At 34.8% G+C, this 18,290-nt stretch overlaps 1 protein-coding gene across 1 annotated transcript; it reads right to left on the bottom strand.

Annotated features, from left to right (window-relative positions):
- Window positions 1-725: 725 nt before the first annotated feature.
- Window positions 726-17,005, bottom strand: LOC111460937 (N-terminal acetyltransferase A complex auxiliary subunit NAA15-like). Its single transcript, XM_023104314.1, has 26 exons — window positions 16,794-17,005; window positions 16,308-16,386; window positions 16,072-16,154; window positions 15,825-15,974; window positions 14,697-14,812; window positions 13,996-14,101; window positions 13,769-13,840; window positions 13,263-13,378; window positions 12,285-12,417; window positions 10,740-10,817; window positions 10,594-10,647; window positions 10,372-10,442; window positions 8,016-8,070; window positions 7,824-7,919; window positions 6,835-6,963; window positions 6,627-6,709; window positions 6,301-6,531; window positions 5,390-5,522; window positions 5,206-5,313; window positions 4,998-5,129; window positions 4,742-4,798; window positions 3,817-3,914; window positions 3,678-3,736; window positions 3,004-3,115; window positions 2,802-2,902; window positions 726-1,531 (listed from the first exon to the last, which is right to left on the bottom strand). Exons 1-26 carry the CDS (start codon window positions 16,842-16,844, stop codon window positions 1,344-1,346), a joined length of 2,691 nt encoding a protein of 896 aa, XP_022960082.1. The 5' UTR covers window positions 16,845-17,005; the 3' UTR covers window positions 726-1,343.
- Between the last annotated feature and the right edge of the window lie 1,285 nt (window positions 17,006-18,290).

Here is an 18,290-nt window from a genome sequence, read left to right as displayed (position 1 = left end):
AGCATTCCCTACACTATAAATTGCATACCTAATGTATAATGTCTTATAAATGCATACCTAATCAATGGGCTATGCCACAATTAATTCATTATCATTTTACTAAGTAATTACTCAAATAATACTAACTTATTACTTGAATAATTCTAATTATTGGGCAATGGATGATTTGATCGATCAACCAAGCGAGGAATTATTGTTGTTATTATTGTGTGTGCGCACACGTGGGGCTATGGTTTATCTGCTCAACTTCAGAGTCAAGCTTCAAAATCATTTAAGGAAAGGAAAAAATTCTGTAGAATAGAAAGACTAATCGAATTTAGAAGGCAGAAGGGCAGTGGAAGGGAAACAGAACCATAAGCCTAAACGACACACGTATCACTGTACGAGTAGAGAGCAAACGACGAAATCTAGAGGGAAAAAAGATCAAAATGAGACTTACCATATTCGCTCAACTCGAGTCACACTGATCGACTGTAGTCGACTTCATAACTTTCCAAATTGCAGCAGACTGCCAGAGTCGAACCATAACCGAACCGCGTTTGGGTTGGTTTGGTCAGGTTTTGCTTGATTAATGTGAATCATCAATTCAAATATTTGCACTTGTAATGACTAAACTACAGCTCCTTCAAGAATCATTTCAATTTATGTAATGACTCACTCTTGGCTGCCAAAACCTGTCCTGCAGATATGATCATCAGATGACGGTGTATAATCTTTAAGGCAAATACATAAAAGTTGATCAGTAATTCCATAGCAAAAATTTCCATACAGGTGTTTATACATAACAAAGCAATAGTCAAATCGACCGACGAAGTACTATGTTAAGTTCAGTATCTCTACGTCCCAGGATGACCGTATAACCATGGAGGACATGGAGAATGGGAAAGAATCTTAGCTCTCTTCACATAAGTATAACCTCAGATATTGGATTGGAGCAAAACCCACATACATCATCATCCTTGTCTAGAATCTACAAAAATTGTGAGCAACTGAAAATGTCGACCCTCCAAATGCAATGGGAACTGGAAGTTATACACATTTCCAGAAGGAATACATATCAGAGAATTGGGCAAGGCAAAGGTAGAAATGGGTAAAGAAAAGAAAATAAATAAAAGGGGTGAAGAAAAAAAGAGAGCAAAATATGATCTTCAACAAACTACAAACCGAATCGCCGCAGCTAGCTATGAACCTAGCACGTGACGGTGGTCGTTGATTCTTTGCAAGTAATTAACGGACTCTAGGCAGCTTTCTGAATGATGCTTTTGAATCATGTAAGGACATATATCATCTCAAAAATGAACCTGCAAATGCAACAATATTGTGGTTGGCATTAGGCATCACGGTCAAATAGTAAGATCCTTGAATCCATCAAGCTTCCCATTATCTGAAACAGAGCTGGCATTTCGATTGGCACCGATCATTTCTGCATCTTTGAATGTTTGGTTGTTCACCGAGTTTGGTACGGCAGAGCTGAGACTGCCTTCAAAGTAGGCCGAGTAAGGGAATAACTCCAAACATCGGGTTTTCCATCCTACGGTAACATTCACGTTCGCAACAAACAACACAAGATTAGAATATATAAATAACTCACACTATTGTGTTACAAAATGAAGAATTACTATCTACTGCTATATGCCAGTGTGCCACCATCATACTTTGTCAAACCTCCCTCCACCATTAAAATAGGGAGAGTATAAATTACAGAGAGAAATCTTGTTTGTTATTTAATATTTACAACCTAGCCATGTTCATATGCTCAACCAGCACGGTGATAAAAAAAATTTACTGTGGGTGACTAACATAACTAACATTTGAAATTTACACATTACCGCTCAAATATCCCACACAACGGTAATACGAAAAAAAGATCTGGTAAATATTTATACGTTGTTGGGGGAAACAAGTATTGATTTCCAGCTTCATACCAAATTTCCTCCCACAAACAACTTCTGAATTGACTTCCATTCCATTAAGTGGGGCATTAGCCTCAAAATGCAATCTTCACCTTACAACTAGTCCAGTCCTCCACTTTTGCCACAACATATACATATTTGGGTGCTACCATCATACCATCAAGATACCTAAAAAAACCACTTGATCTTTTATTCAAGTACAATAAAGACTGAACCTGGTTATGAGCCTAACAGCTTGATTTTGAAAGTTGCTAACTCATTCTGATGGCAACTACTGCTAGAGATGAGATGAAGTAAACTAAATAATGGCAGAGAAACCATTGCTAATGATGAGATAAAGGTATGAATAAGTAACGGCAGTTGCCACGGGGAGTCTGATAGCAACTATTGCTAATGATGAGAGTGGTGGCTACCCGTTCACTTCTCAATTTGTGTTCTGTTACCACTGAGGATAGCAGGAATGCCTATTTTGAGGGGGATTGTTGGTTGTATTTCATGAAAGATTGTGGTTGGACGATTGTCTCGTTTGTATTATGTTCCCTTCGAGTACCATCTTACTATGAGGTCAATTTATGCTTGGCTAGAAAAGTTCACACTTTGGATTGCAGTCGAAAGCATTCTTCCGCTTTGTTGGGGCTGCACAGGTCTATCCTATGTAGTAGATATAAGGATCTGCACCATATCCTTAAGAGCAACTACTTGAAACTAAAGTAGGATAAATCTTATACAATGAATATAAAGAACTTAACAAACAAATAATATCATTAGAAATACTATAAATTCCTGCTTATAAGAGAATGATCAAACCTTTAACGATGCACGCTATGACTAAGTTTAAAATTAAAAAGTAATTGGACACATGAATAGGCAGGGATCTCCTTTGCTTACTTGATGCAGCAGCATGGTCAACAAGGCCTGTTTCGAGGAGCTTGTGAATGGCAATGCACTCCTTGAGCTTCCACTCCCTAATTGGCCCAAGTGCTCCATTTCTAATAATACCAAATCTTAATTCCATTACTTGTGCGAAGCAACAAATCTAGATATATCCGGTATAGACAAAAAATAATAGGACTCAATAAAAATGTACAACCTTGGCACCATGTTGTTTGTCGACTCTTCAATCAATTTGATAGCCTCAGATTTTCTCTGAGGTTCTAATAAATTTAGCATTTCTGCAACTGCAGCTCTATGCATCAAGGAATCTGCAGTAGAAAAAAAAAATTGTTTTAAAAGGTATAAAAACAGACATACATCTATGGAGATGTGGGCTAAGAAGCACAGATGCAAACACATGGCAAAATGTATAGAGTAATCCAAACACAATATGGAGCTATACACCATTTCAATAGGAAGCGGCCTCATAGAGTGCTCTTTCCAAATATTCAAACGATTATCCTTTTTCAAAAAGAGGAAGCTTAGATGAGTGAAGAATTATGTTCAGAAATCGTATTTGAATTCCCGGGAGTGGGCTTTTTTAATTATTTCTGTATTACCCTTTCAGGAAGGTTTTAGAGTTGAAAAGAGCCTAACCATTTTCATCGTTTGTATTTATAGGTTACTTTGGATCTTTGAGGATTTAGTTTTCTAATCAGAAGTATTTTGTTGATGATTTTTCAATACTGAAATGAATAGCATTGCTTTTCTTTCCCAAAAAAGAAAAGATATAAAATGGCCAAGAACAAGATATCCCATATGTGTCAAAAGTTATTAAAATTAAATATTCAGTATTATGGTATATGGGACTGCAATACAGACGATGATAACCTTTATGTTTCTCAAGAAAAACTTCATTTGCCTCCATCAATGATCTTTCATGCACTTGACTGCAATAGGAGTAGATAGAGCCATTTAGAGTAAAGCACAGAATAAACACAAGGTGTAACTCATAAAGAAATTTTAAAACCTGATCAGAGGACGCTCTGCATCTAAGACACTCCAAATAAGTTTTTCACCATCAGTTGTTGGAGCGGGCATTGAGTCCACCTTGCAGAAAAACTTGATCTGCGTACAAATTCATAGGAGCTTTAAACAACCCACAACATTCAAACACGTTAAAGACGTGCACATAGAAAATACACATATAAGCTGTCAGCAAAAGAAACATCTATTCATAAAATAATTTTCTTTTCTAAAAAAAAAGTTAATAAAAACAAGAGATACAACACACGAATGTAGTATCCATTATGTTTCTTGAATCTGAAAATGCATGTCCTAGCAGAATTAAAATGTAATATCTTATTTGTAGAATCCATTATAATGAGAAGTATGATAAATTTAATTGTATTTTTGAGAGTCATACAAGATGCTGACAGAAAGAGCGAAAGGAGGTTTAGAGAGTGTAATGAAAGAGCATGGTTAGTTATCTATATATATTTTACTGTTTTGATACACATATATACTAGCTTGCATACACCACACACCTTGACTATTCTCACGAGAGTACCATCTAGCCCTACTACATTTAGTTTCCAAGATAATTCATAAGGTATTAAATTTTTTGGCATGTGTCTATCAGAGTACCTAGAAAGAAAAGTTGTGTTAAGAGAAAAATACAAATTCCTTATTTTATTCCATTTTCTAAACCTCGTTTTATTTTTCTTAATTTTGAAATAACGAGTAAAATATAAGGAATTTTGCTTTTATAAAAAAATGTATTACAAATTTGACTAAAATGAGTCGTCCTTTTTTAAAAAACAATCTTGCAAGTGTAAGTATTCAGATAACCCATTGGATTAAAAAACATTAAAGAAAAAAAATCAACAAAGATAACATATCAAACAGCCTCCTAGTAGCCTTATGAAACTAAACACATCAGATGCAACACATACCAAACAACGATGAGAATCTGGGTGTTCCGCATCCAACCTTAGAAGCTGCTTTACAGCCTACAGGAAAGCACGAGCGCAAAAGATAATGTTTCGAATAAACTTGGGCAGAAAAAAAACAGATTTAAGTCACAGCTGTGGCAACTATTTTGGCCAAAAGTTACTCGTCAGATTCAATTTTCATATAACACAGATAGGGAGATTATTCTGAAGAAAGGTAGGGGGAATCCCTAGATCTGATTTAAAATGTATAACACACCTGAAAGGCAAGTAAAATTTTCTGCTTTCTCATATTCACTTCAAAAGAAAGTACGTGTGTGTCCAAGGAATCGGGAGAATGCTTCTGAAGTAACTTCAAGTACTTTGTAGCCTCCAGTAATGGATCTTCAACCTAAATAAATTTGAAAATCAAATTTATGGAGCTTCACAAACCAACCCGATCACATACACAACAGACAGAAAGCAACCTGCACCAATTTTTCTCCATGTGGGTCTGTATCAACAGGTTTGACATTCCGTTTCCCAGACTTCGAGACACCGGAATTATTTGTTTCTTCATTTTTCACATATGCCTCCTAATGTGAAACAGAGTACATTAGAAATCAACATAGAAAAGCCTCCAACAACAGCTACAGTAATAAAACACAATACTTTCTTAGCTCGTGCTTCAGCCTTCCTCTGCTTTTGCCTCATCTTCTTTTTCTGAGAAGGAAGCAAATTTGACATACTATCATCCTCTGCAGTACTTGATTTTGGAGGAGAATCATATAACTTGATATAGCATCTGCACCTCAAAAGTAAGAAACCATGTAAGCTTTTTGCCAAAATAATGGAAGGAAGAATGCAACAACGATAGTGGCGTGTACGAAAAAAAGACTAAATCTTTTGATAAATTTATGGAGGCTCTTCTTGTAAAGGCTCCCAAGTGGTGTAATTATTTCTTTTATCCTTCGTCAGACTAAAGTTTAAATCTTCTGTTAAATTTGCGGACATTTTTGTAAACAGGGTAAGAAACCATGTAAGCATTTCATCAAAATAATGAAAGGAAGAATGCAAAAATGATAGCATAAACGAACAAAAGACTAAATCTTTGTCAGATTGAAGTTTAAATCTTCTGTTAAATTTGCGGTCATTTTTGTGAACTCAATCAATGAAACATCAGATCTAATTAAGTTTAATAATTATAATCTTCTACTTCAACTACATGTATTAGATCTTTCATAATCTTTTTGAAGCATGCATAGAAGGTAAATTAGAGAAATATGTGAATAGCTACTACACCTTCTCATACATATTCAATATTTTGTTCTTTTCTTTTTATTACATTTGGAACATTGAGTTTCTAACATGAAAGGCATCGAAATGTGCAAAAAATTAAATGAACTTAAATAAACATATTTTGATAGTCGTGTCCTTGCCATTCTGTCCACATTCTTAGAAATTACATTATTTTAAATATGTGCATCTTAGTTGGAGAGCAAGAATGGCGAGATGTCTTATTGGATCAAACGATGCAAACAGAAGAAAAAGAAAACCAAATAGGTCCCACAAAAAGGTTTCACCTGATGGCCCCTATAGCTGCTTTTTTAAAATATGGCTCAGAATGCAATCGATCTTGGAACCTGAGCATATCAACATATGCACGCAGAGTCATCTTCCGTAAGCAATAAGAATGAAAGTCAAACTGATCTTCGGTAATATCAGCATAATGCTTCTCGACAGCCAAATAATTCTTCAGAGCCCGTCCAAGATCTCCTTGGCGGAAGTAACTTTCACCAGATGCAAGTTCATACCTTTACCCCAAAACAAAGAGAGAGATCCCCATTAGTTGAAATTGAGAACAATGATATAGAATAGTTGACAGACATGGCAGAGGATGGAGACAAACCACATGCATTGCATATCATGGAGATTGTTGTGCTGATCTCCGTCTTTTGTGAACAAAACTGCCGTTTTTTCTGCCAAGGCCACCTTCAAGTATGAAGGTGTTTGGGAAACAATAATAGCAAAGCCCAATGATAGTACGTAAGTAACTAAGTCGTGCATCAGACAAAATATCAAATGCAGAAATTGAAGGAGTAAAATCATAGTAAAACCTGATCTGCCTGCAGCATACGCTTGACACATTCACTATTTATGTACCGATCTGCAAGATCCATACACCTAGCTTCATCTGCCAATGCAGCAGAAGCAGCTGCATCACCAGCATGCTTCAATATGCGACTCTGTAGTGTAACAATACATAGAAAAATAAAAATCAAACATGAACCTGAATCATTAAAAAATGAAGAAAACCTTAATCACAAGTTCTAAAAAAGTATCATAATTATTATTTACAAAAATCTTATTATGAAAACCAAGTTTTGAGAATAAGTTTCATCACAAGTTCAATATGTAACGTTAAATACTTAAAGATGCCTGGTATTGCACATTGATTGCCTATGTATATCAAACGTCAACTGCTAATCATTTTAAGAAAACCTAATTAAATTAAAGTGTACAAAAATTAATCCTTTATAACAGGAAGACATCCCCGACCATTGTAAAACAACTACTACTTTTGTAACCAGAAACAATTTCTCCTTGATACAACAAAAAGGAAAATGTTCGAAGGGTACAAACTGCAGAGGGGAATAAAACGAACTAGAACCAGAAAACAGACAAGATCATAAAGCGAATACAAATAAAAGAGAATGGCCAAGAAACAAACAGGACCAATAAATCAAAGCTCGGCTCCAAAGCAAACTCCAAAAACAATCACAACAGCTAAAGATAAAAATAAAAAATAACCAAACAATAAAAAGTTGGCTAAGAACCTCCTCCAAAAACTAACAATTCAACTATGAAACTTCAAAAGTAAAAGTCCCAAAACTTGAACCACCAAATTAGATTGCAAAGCCTCAAAAAGAGCTCTCAGGAAATTTGATTTAAAAAAAAACAAAAAAAAATCCTTAAGAAGTTGAAGGAATTTCACTTAATTCAAGACCACAAGCTTCAATAAGAGATGCGTATTTTCACACATAAGACAACAACTACTACTATGATCATAATCAATGGCAACGTTGTTTTCCCCATTCTGCATCACCTTTACAGAGTACAAGTCGATGACAGTTGGAGTGTGCTTTATAGCCTCATCAATCTTGGAGAGAGCAATGTCATATTGGCCCCTTCTGTCATAATGCTGAACACAAAATGTCGTAAGCATAATGAATATTCAAATAAATAAGTCGCCAGAAAAAACAGTGTCAAAGTAATCATCAAACTGACAAACACTAACCTGAGCCAGTAAGAACAAAATCCACATGAGTGTTGATGGGGGTTCCTTTTCGGTACTGTAGCAAAGAACATCAAGAGGTAGAAACAGAAATAAATATTTCAGTAATTGGAAAAACATTTCTTCAACATCCCTTTCCCTGTGAAATGATACTACTTTCTTTTTCTTTAATTGGGGTAAAAAAGCCATCCCAGGTGGATCATCAATGGGAATTAAATAAAGGTTATAAATAATAATATAACCCCTATACCATGCCAGATAGAAATATTTTTGGAACGGAAGCCTGATTTCTGTCTAATGCTTTACTCACCAGGCATGAAAAATCCGGTAAATGTTATAGAACATATTACTTGGGTACATAGTAGGTACTGAGAAACAAAGGGCTCTCTCTTCTTTTTTTTTTTAATAAGAAATCAAACTTTTGTTGAGAAACATGAGAGAAAAAACATGGGATACAAAAACAAGTCAATGCAAAGGAAATCCCAAGGACTAAACGAAGGGACTCCAATCCAGCAAAATCAAACCAAGCTCATAATTATAAAAAGGTCTTCTAACCCACATCCACAAAGAAGCATCAAACCTCACCAACTCCGAAGCCTCATCACAAGACCTCTCAATTTTCCTCAAGATACTGCTATTTCTCTCAAGCCAAACTCCTCACGAGATTGCTAAGAAGCTAGCATGTCACAAAACTTTGCCTTTATCACAAAAAGGGAAACCCAAGAGAGATTCTCCTCAATTAGAGCAGCATAGTTCCTATTTCAAACCAAATATAAATTAAGAGGATCCAACCAACAGGTCCAAAGGGACTGAACAAATAGGCATCCCCAAAGAAGGTGATGCAAATCCTCAGACTGACGCCTACAAAGAAAACGCCAATTCAAGGATAAGAAGAAGAATGTTTTTGGACACAATCCATAGTGCTGACTCTCCCGTACATAACGTCATTTTAATCTTCCAAATAAAGGAGAAAGTAGAGGTGGGACGGGGTGAGGTAGGGGCCAACAACAACCAAAAGAAAGAATACAAGAAGGATTCGGATCCATAACCAAGTCTCTAACCCCACAAGGCACACACAGATTATGGAGAATAAAAAGAAGTCTCACGACCTCACCATCAGAAAGATGACATGTAAAACCCAAAAACAACGAGGCAGAGAGTTCAAGGGATGGAAGAACAAAATCCACAAAATAAATGTTTTAGTGGAAGATATGATATAAACAAGGAAACTAACTCATGAAGGGGAATCTCGCCCACCCACCAATTTTTCTGAAAATAAGCAATCAAACCCTCCCCAATATTACACTTAACAAACAAATAAAAAGACGGGAAGCCTAATTGGTGCCACATGACTTGAACTCACTCTCTTTAAGTCATTTATTATTTACTTCAACATGCTTCATTTTTCTAATGAAATTTTGGTTGTAAAAGAATCCCTACAAAGTTGGAAGTTCTTTAGTGAACCTTCTTCCTAGAGAAGCTCAGCGGTTTTGAAGAAGTGAAAAGGTTAAAACTCCATTAGCTGTATCTCCTCAAAAGTAGTATTTACAAAGATAACTTTGGAGAAGATGGCTCAACTTTTTAACTATGGAGGGTCTTTGTTTGTGTAAGAAACCAAAATTACTTTAAAAAAGATAAAATAGGTGACTGGATATTCCCTTGCCTAAACTTCAGAGGGTCTCTGAATAAAACCAAGACTTCTTAACTCAGATCCTATTTGCATTGTGCCAAAGGTAAAGGTTCGTTGGATTAACGTTCCGTGGAATCATCATAGTGAAGAAAGCCTTATAATGATGAAGAATCTTTAGATATTGTTGTTTTGATATTCTAGATCTAGTACTTGATTCAAACTCATTTATTATATATATTTTCACTTTTTATAGAAAACAGAAATTAATTCAAGCAGCACTCCAATCAGCACTGGATCAAGAAATTTGCATGAATTTCTGCCAAGGTTACAAGAAGCCCTCCAATCAGCACTGAAGATAAAAGAGGATTACTACAGAAGATGAACTCGTTTTTACCAAAATGAAGCCATACAGTGCACAAAATCGATGACATTGATGAACAATTACTGATCCTTTATATTCTAAATCAATGAAAAAAAAAATCTTCACCAATCCATTGGATTTCATGGTAGAGTGTCTTATCCTTCAATTTGTACCTCTTTTTTCTTTATAATCCTTTGATATACCAAATTTTAAAAATGATGCAAATCAACCAACTAAGAAGGCAGGTCATTGCACTTTCCAAGTGGGATATAAGAGTTAAAAAAAAAAAATGGAGTTTTGATGAGTATCTCAATCTTCTACAAAAGGGTAAATACTTGTACCAGTAACAAAGAAAAAAGAAATATTACCTGCCAGGGTATTGACCGCTTGACCTGACTGAATTCTCCAACCAAAGAATTAATTGCTCTAGTATGTCCGCCTGAATAAGAGTTCATTGAAAGGAACATTAGAAAAATTAATTGAGTTGATTTTTCAAGCAATACACACATTCTAAAAATTCCATTCGAGGGTTTCAAAACTATTCTTCAAAGACAGAAAGAAAGAAAAAAGAAAGGAATGGGCAAACTAACCTTTCCAGGCTGATCATACAAAGGGGAAAGATCAGAGAACAAAGAAGGAACTCCCTGAAGCAAATAACAAACAGATTCATTAAATTTCAGCGTCCATTACAAATTTGATAACCAAGAAACAAAACGAATAGCCATAACATAAGTACCTTGGTTAAGAGAGGCCGAATATAAGTATCAGCCGCATCTCTAAATTTGTCACCTTGCAGAAAATCAAGTGGTAATCTCTGCAAAAGAGCCACTTGCATCAAGAAATTTAAACTAGAAAAGGTCTCGTGATGGACAATAATAACAGTTACAATGTAAGTAATCTAGTAGTAATATGAAGGACAATGACAACAGAGTTCTCTCTCTTAATAATAGAAGCATCTTTCATTCAGAGGTGCAGAAATAAACATAATATGACCACTTGGAAAATAAGGTGTACAACAACTAGATGGACAAACTAATACAATAAGGAAAATTATTTGTAGGTATTACAAGAAACGATTGCATAAAATAATAGTTTCATGTATCCATGCCACTGCACAAAAGCGGGCCAAACACTCACCCCCTTCCAAAAAAAACCAGTGTTTTTTTGTTTCTTCCTAACCAAATTCCACACGATGAGATAAAGGAACCTGTTTTCCATAATAAGCCTCCACTAACCCCAAATTGAGGGTTTAAAGCACCGTCTCATGTAGAACACGAAATTTTGGGCAAAAGGACAATCAAGCACGCAATTCACTAACTTCAACAATCTCTTCCTTTGGCTTTTTTTTTTCTTCCTCCTTAGAATCAGTGATAATCTTACACTGATTTCTTCCAATAACTTAGGAGACTATTACACAAAAAGATTTTCATTTGCACATTGAAACTGACTCACAATCCAATGGAATATTTGCCAACGTTTCCTCTTTCATCATTCCATATTGAAACAGTACCAAGCTCCCCATCAATGTTAAAGACTTCCTCTTTTATTTATTTTTTCACCACCACAAAAACATTGTAGACAATGTAAATATAATAAACAATGCTTTGTAAGAAACACACCAAAAGACTTAATATTCCACACCAAATGACCAAGCCCTAGGGCAAAGTCATAGAAAATGGAGGACTGATCCCTCGTCGTGTGAGTAAATAATGGCAGGTCCTCATAAGTTCTACCATTCTCATCAAGAGTTTTGTGAAATTAAAAATGAGGGAGGCATAAGCAGTGATGGCCCTACCTCAGGATTCTACTAATATGATTTTGAAAAGGGTAAAATGGGACATTGGGATTCTACTAAACATAAATTGAACATAAGGCATCCTACCTCAGGAGGGAAGGAGGAACGAAGAGAGGGGGAAAAACAAAAAGATGCCTTTACATATAAGTGAGTTCCTTTAGACCTCCTCAACTACCAAATTCTAGAAAAAGGACGCTCTGGGGTCATGTCCTAAGGACATACAGGGCATACCAAGATGCACATAAGGATGACTTTTAATTTATTCAAAACTAATTTTTAAAAACAGACGCATTGTTGAATAACATGTCATGCCAAAGTTATCATTTCTACAAGAGCGAGAAAAAGATATGCTTGCAGTTATAAATCTTATTCATGTCAAGTTCTAGAATGAGCCAATTATAATTCCCAAGCCAACATTAAACTCAAGCAACAAAATTGGAAAATGAGTTAAAAGAGCTCAAAAGAATATTGGTCAAGATTTCATACCTTAACAGCAGATGACCACCCATTTTGCTGCCCCAAAGATTTGTATAATTCATCTAACCGTTCAATGTCTTCTGGAGCATACTCAGAATTTTTTGAAACTAGCCCAATACAAACTTGCAGCCCTTCATAGTATCTAATCAGTGGCAAGAAAAAAATAGCATCATCTGGAACCTAATCTAATGGATTTCCAGGCCAAATTTTTCATTTAAAAAGTCACAATAAAAGATATGTGATTATAATTAAAGTGTGCGTATTTATATGGAGTGAAATGATGAAATGAAGTGTGTGTGTATATATTACATCCGTAAATGTCTAAGCCAACTTATATACATCTCAACTAATCTCACAGAACAACTGTCTAAGCTTACCACATTTGGTTACTAAGAAAACTTGTAAGATATTAAACCATAGGTAGGTAGTCACTTTGGCTTAAACTCATTCAGTCTAGGCCCACTTTTTCATTGAGTCGTTGATCGCCATTGGGCCAGCCGATCATGGTTTATAAATAATATATAATCAGAAATTTAAATATGTAAGACATTCATGGGGTGAGCATACACCTTTGTGGGAAATAGAAAGATAACATAGTTATGTGGAAGTCTGCTATCTGAGATTTCTCAAGCAGTTAATAAACTGTTCTTCTCTTATAAAAACGGGGAAAAAGAAAAAAGAAACTGAAGATACAATAAATAAAGAACGAACATGGTTTTATGATGAGTAAGCATCCTCAAAATCGCTTTTTTTTTTTCTTATTGAACTCAATGTTTAAATATGAAAACTATCAACCTGTGGAATAGGAAATAAACTTAACCAATTCCCTTCCCGTTCCTCCAATGCCTTAGAGCCAAAAAAGTAGAGTGTCCATCTTTTGATGTTCCATAAAAGCCATATAGTTTGAGATCTTTTTACTCAAAGAAAGGCAGCAGGAGATTCACATCCTAAATAATATCAATGAAGAAAATTAAACCCATCTAATACCTGTAATTGTCAGGATTAATGGCAAGTAGTGTCTTGTATAAATTTTTGCCTTCTTCTAGACGTCCAAGCTTTACCAACAGAGAAACCTCTTGTTCCTTATAAGACAATTTGTCAACCTGTAAATGAGCCAGATTGGTTAGTACTGCTGGTTCTCTCTCTTTGTTTCATAGTTTTGTTCAGACAAGAAAGACAAACTTTTCCTTCAAAAGTTCTTTCTCAATAGAAACCAAACTTTCATTCAGAATCATGAAACTTACAATAAGGGATACAAAAAACAGCCCAAGTTAAGGAGCAAACCCAGTAACTATAAAAAGTGATTCCAATCCAAAAGAATAAAATGTAACGATTAATTAAAGTAATTCAAAAGTTACAAGATACTGAACACCTAAAACAAGCCTAACAAGACAAAACCTCATAATAAAAAATCACACATAACACCCTGTGTTCGCTGAAAATGTTAGTTTAAAGAGAACCCCAAAGAGATGGCATTGACAAGACCAACTTACAATTTTTGGCTCTTTCTTGTGCAACTCATCAAGAGCTCTTTCAAAAAAACCACATTCATCCAACAAAGAAATCTGAAAGAAGAATACAAATGGATTATTAACCAAAATAAACTTGCTAGTAATTATTGCCAACAAAGCTCAACCTTGTGACATGTACATAAACTTCATCAAGAAGAACTGACAAAGCAAACTTTTTTAACAGAACAGACTAATATATATATACAAACCTTATACAAAAGCATCTCTCCATGCTCACAGCGTTCACTCTCTGGTGGATAATCATCTTCAAGTGTACCCTCGTATGCTTCCAAAATTTCTACTGCTTTTGATGGACTAAAAGTGAAAGAAAGAAGTTAAGCAGAAAACCAGAGGTGATACTCTCAAATACACAAAAAATAAATACTTGAGCAAAATAATCTGGCAACCTTTACAAAAATAGTGAAATATCTACTTAAGTCTATAAGATAGAACAATGAACTTTCTCTCATATTAAAGTCAGAAGTTTTTCAACTTCTTTATCTAACAAAAGCAAAATTAAAACCAATCCATGAGCTGTAGTTTTAAATAACTTTTTAAAATACATATACATACACTTCTTAAACTATTTTTCAAGAACATCGATATCGAACAAAATTGTTATTTTCATAAGCTTCAATTTTGTTTGTAATTTTTTTTTTTTTTCAGAGCTCTTTGGGAAGATTTGGGAGCTTAAAAAGTTTCCCCGACATTGCTGGTGATGGTGTTTAATAATTCTCCTTTTTCTGAAAATAAAATTAGAGAAAGAAAAAAAAAATAGAAAACTCACTTGTATAAATTCTCAAATGTCATAAAATAAATGGATCCATATTCTGAATCTCATCTATGAAGCTATACCAAATAAATCATACAACTATTGAACATATTACAAGTCAAACAGATAGGATCGTACTTTGAATTTAAGTGATGAGCAACAGAAAATCCAATCCAATTCATGCGATGGTTTGGTTTCAAGGTCAGAAGTTGCTGTCTGGTTTCAACAAAGCCTTTCAAGTCTCTCATTTGGGCCTGCAAAATTAAAGGTAAAAAATGAGCCAAAAACATATGCCCAAAACATCAAATAATAAAGAAAATGATTGCATCATAACGATAAAGTAATTAAGATTAAACACATCAAATAAAGATCACCAGAACGTGGTCCAATATGCATGTTCCAGATCAGGAAACTAAGGAAGAAAGAATCTCTAAAAAGTACATATAAAATGAGATTAGATGCATTAAGAGGGCAAGAAGGAAGATATAGAGAAAGGCTAAAAGATAAGACATTACATTAGCCATACTAATTTCCCCCCTCCCCCTAATAAAATGATGAACTGATCCTGAGGCTATGTTTCAAATGAAAAAAAGATTTTGTGCATGATAATCTGTCAAATTGGTCCAACCGTTCTTACTCCAATTTGTTGCAACTCCCAACTGAAAATCAACTTTTCTCTAAATAGACCAAGCCTCTAGCACCCAATTCAAACTATTTTCTTCATTCCTTCTTATCACCACCTATGCTATATTTTCTATTAGCTCTGAGTCTGTACGTTACTTCACCACAAACTTATGCTCTATTTATACGGCCATAGCAGTGCCATCTACATCTAAGTCAGCAGAAAGTGTAAGAGTCACCAAGTCAACAGTTAGCCACAAATTTTAGGACAGAGAAGTTCAGTGGGTGGTTTTCCCAGTGACTAATATTGCATACAGCTAAAAGAAAACTCTGCTTGAGATAGTTCAAAGTCCTACTGTCAGAGGTTTGGTGCTGTTTAGTAATACTTATAACAATGAACAAACTTTCCTAATAGTAACCTAAATTGGATCATTAGTTCCTGTAAATTTCACATCAATGTAATAGTTTCTCGGTTTCAAATAAATGGTCTTGTAAATTTATAATTGTTAATAGCTCAAAGTATCATCCAAAAATTCACCGCAAAGAAGTATATTATCAAGATTCAGATTTAACGAATGATATTTCCATGTTGCACAAATATAATGCAGAAAACCACAGGTTAAAAGAACAAGATATAGTTCAAACCTGTAGAAGTGACAGATCACGTAAAATTTCAATATTGTCAGGATCTATTTTCAGGGCATTCCGGTAACATTTAATTGCCTCTCTGTATTCTCTATCTGAACGATATAAGAGACCATAGACATGCCAGCAAACATGACTTTTTAGGTCATTCTGCATCAAAACAAGAACTTAGATGACCAGGAACTATGATACAAATCAGCTATTATGAAAACAATGAATTTCGAGTATGATGAAAAAATGCACAAACCTTCAATCCTAATCGAACGAGTTCATATGCTTCAGGCTTACGATCCATACAATTCAACGTTAACCCCTTCATGGATAGAGTTTCTGAAATTGTGTAGAAATAAGAAATATTAAAGATAGTAAAAGAGGGGGAGGGGGTGGAAAAGAAATAACAAATATAAGACTGGTACAACGTTTTAACACGAATGCCAGATACAAATTCGAATTGAATAATCATTAACTAAGAGTTGGAACTACCTCCATGTTCGGGAAACTTCTTCAATATTTGATCAGCTGCTTTCAGGCCCTTCTTGTACTGTTTTGTTTCGTATGATTTCTACAATAGATAATAACAAAAAACACAAAACTCAATTAACCATTGAAACAGCCTCTCCAAATATTGACCAATAACACAGCTGATGAATATCATATCGACAAAAAACCGACCAAATCACGTTATTCTTATCCACTGAAGTAGTACGCAACCCAATTAAAATTAAAAGTAGCTTACTTATTCACTAGTTCCTATGAAACAAAAATGCAATCAAAGAATGTCCAAATTCTCCTCCAATCCCCACATTCCTCAATGAAAGAACATACAAAACTAGCCGAAAGTTCAGCAAGAAAAATCTAGGGTTTGTCCAATGAAAAGAAGAAGAAGAAAGAGGGGTACAACTATTTAACTTCGATCGAAGTATGATTAAAGTGATGATGAAGCACATAGAAAAGAATCGATAAACTTACGACGATGAGCTTGAAGAGGTTGGCCTCCTTGGGTGGAAGTGACGCACCCATTGTTGCAGAGAAAGAAGGAGAAACAGAGGAAATGGAGGAGAGTGAAAATGAAGTGAAAAAATAAGAACTTTAAGCTTTGTATGTTGAGAGTTTATAGAGACAGGTGCGTTGTGGAGTGGTGGCGTTTATCTGCTGCAACCCTACGGGGAAGAAGAAGGGGAAAAAATATATTATTAATAATAAATAATGGAATTTTGGGAAATTTAATTTATATACCCAATATTGTAATTTACATTGCAATGCGCGCGTGAACTTCCCCGGAAATTTCGGGTTCAAGAAAAAAAAAATCAATAAATAATCTTTCCCCTTTTGTCTTTTTTTTTTCTTTTTTTTGTCAAAAATGAATATTCTTTAAATTTTATTTTAAATTACTATATTTTTTAGGATTCGCACATATGAAATTCCTTAATTTTTCTCCATCTCTTTGAAAAAATAATATTTTCAAAATAATATTAATAATTTTCATTTCCTAATATAATTTCTATTGAAAACTTAAAAATAATAATAATAAATTTGAAGTCGTTTATTTATTTTACAATGTATTTGAAACAATATTTCTCGTGCTTAAAAATACTTTTATCAATTACTTAGAAAACTACTTTAAATCGATTCGTTAAATTCAACGTCAAGACATGTTTGAAGCTCATTCTCTAAACAGCGCGGGTTCAAGCTTTCAGGTTATTTAAGTAGATTGGGTGATAGATCGGTTGTAACAGTATTTCGTGATATAAACTAGGACAACAAATGTCGAGCATACGACGATGCTGCCTGTTTTTCATTTCGTGGAAATTCATGCCATGGGAAAGAAAGGGTTGTCGATGATCATGCGTTATGCTTCTTATCTAGAGAGAGAATAAGTAGCGAGAGAAAATGAGAGTTTTATAGTAATCCTCGATAGCCCACTTCATAGATTTCAAAGGAGATTAGCACTTACAGGAAGAACTAAGGTACAAATACCAATATATCACCTTTGGCGTGCATATCAAAGGCAGCCAAATGATAGTCTACATCCTGCAGATGGTCGGGCGGATCGAGCCTGAGCGATCTCCTGCTCGTTTTTGCTTTAAATGTGAAGCCTTTTTGGTTAGTTTCTGAGGTTTCTTCGATGGTGACGGAATAATTGCATCCATGCATCGTGTTACAATCACACTCTTGCGGCAGCATGACAATGATGGTACAGTACTTATTCGAATCTAACGAACAAGTCAGGCGTGAGAAATTCGAACTTTGCGGACAACGTCAGCGTATACTCGAGCATCGAATTACGTTTGCGATAAAATGTTTTAGAAAACGTGAATGAGGAAATACGTTGAAAACAATTTGAAATAAAGCAATGTTATAAGTTAAAGCGATTGGGCAACAACAATAGTTTGATAGCATATAACCCGGGTAGGAAGAAGTGACAACCAGTCATACTCCCAGTACATTTTGGGAACTTTAGTCTTG

Source organism: Cucurbita moschata, unplaced genomic scaffold, assembly GCF_002738365.1.
Source record: "Cucurbita moschata cultivar Rifu unplaced genomic scaffold, Cmos_1.0 Cmo_Scf00024, whole genome shotgun sequence".
Taxonomy (NCBI): Eukaryota; Viridiplantae; Streptophyta; class Magnoliopsida; order Cucurbitales; family Cucurbitaceae; genus Cucurbita; species Cucurbita moschata.
This window is presented reverse-complemented; position numbering and strand designations above follow the sequence as displayed.

Excerpts from the sequence above, each read along its gene's own strand:
- LOC111460937 (XM_023104314.1), bottom strand. The coding sequence starts at position 16,844 with ATGGGTGCGTCACTTCCACCCAAGGAGGCCAACCTCTTCAAGCTCATC. Across the intron at positions 13,841-13,995 it reads GAGAGATGCTTTTGTATAAG|ATTTCTTTGTTGGATGAATG; the intron begins GTTTGTATATAT and ends TTCTTCTTTCAG. Across the intron at positions 13,379-13,768 it reads ACAAGAAAGAGCCAAAAATT|GTTGACAAATTGTCTTATAA; the intron begins GTAAGTTGGTCT and ends GCTCATTTACAG.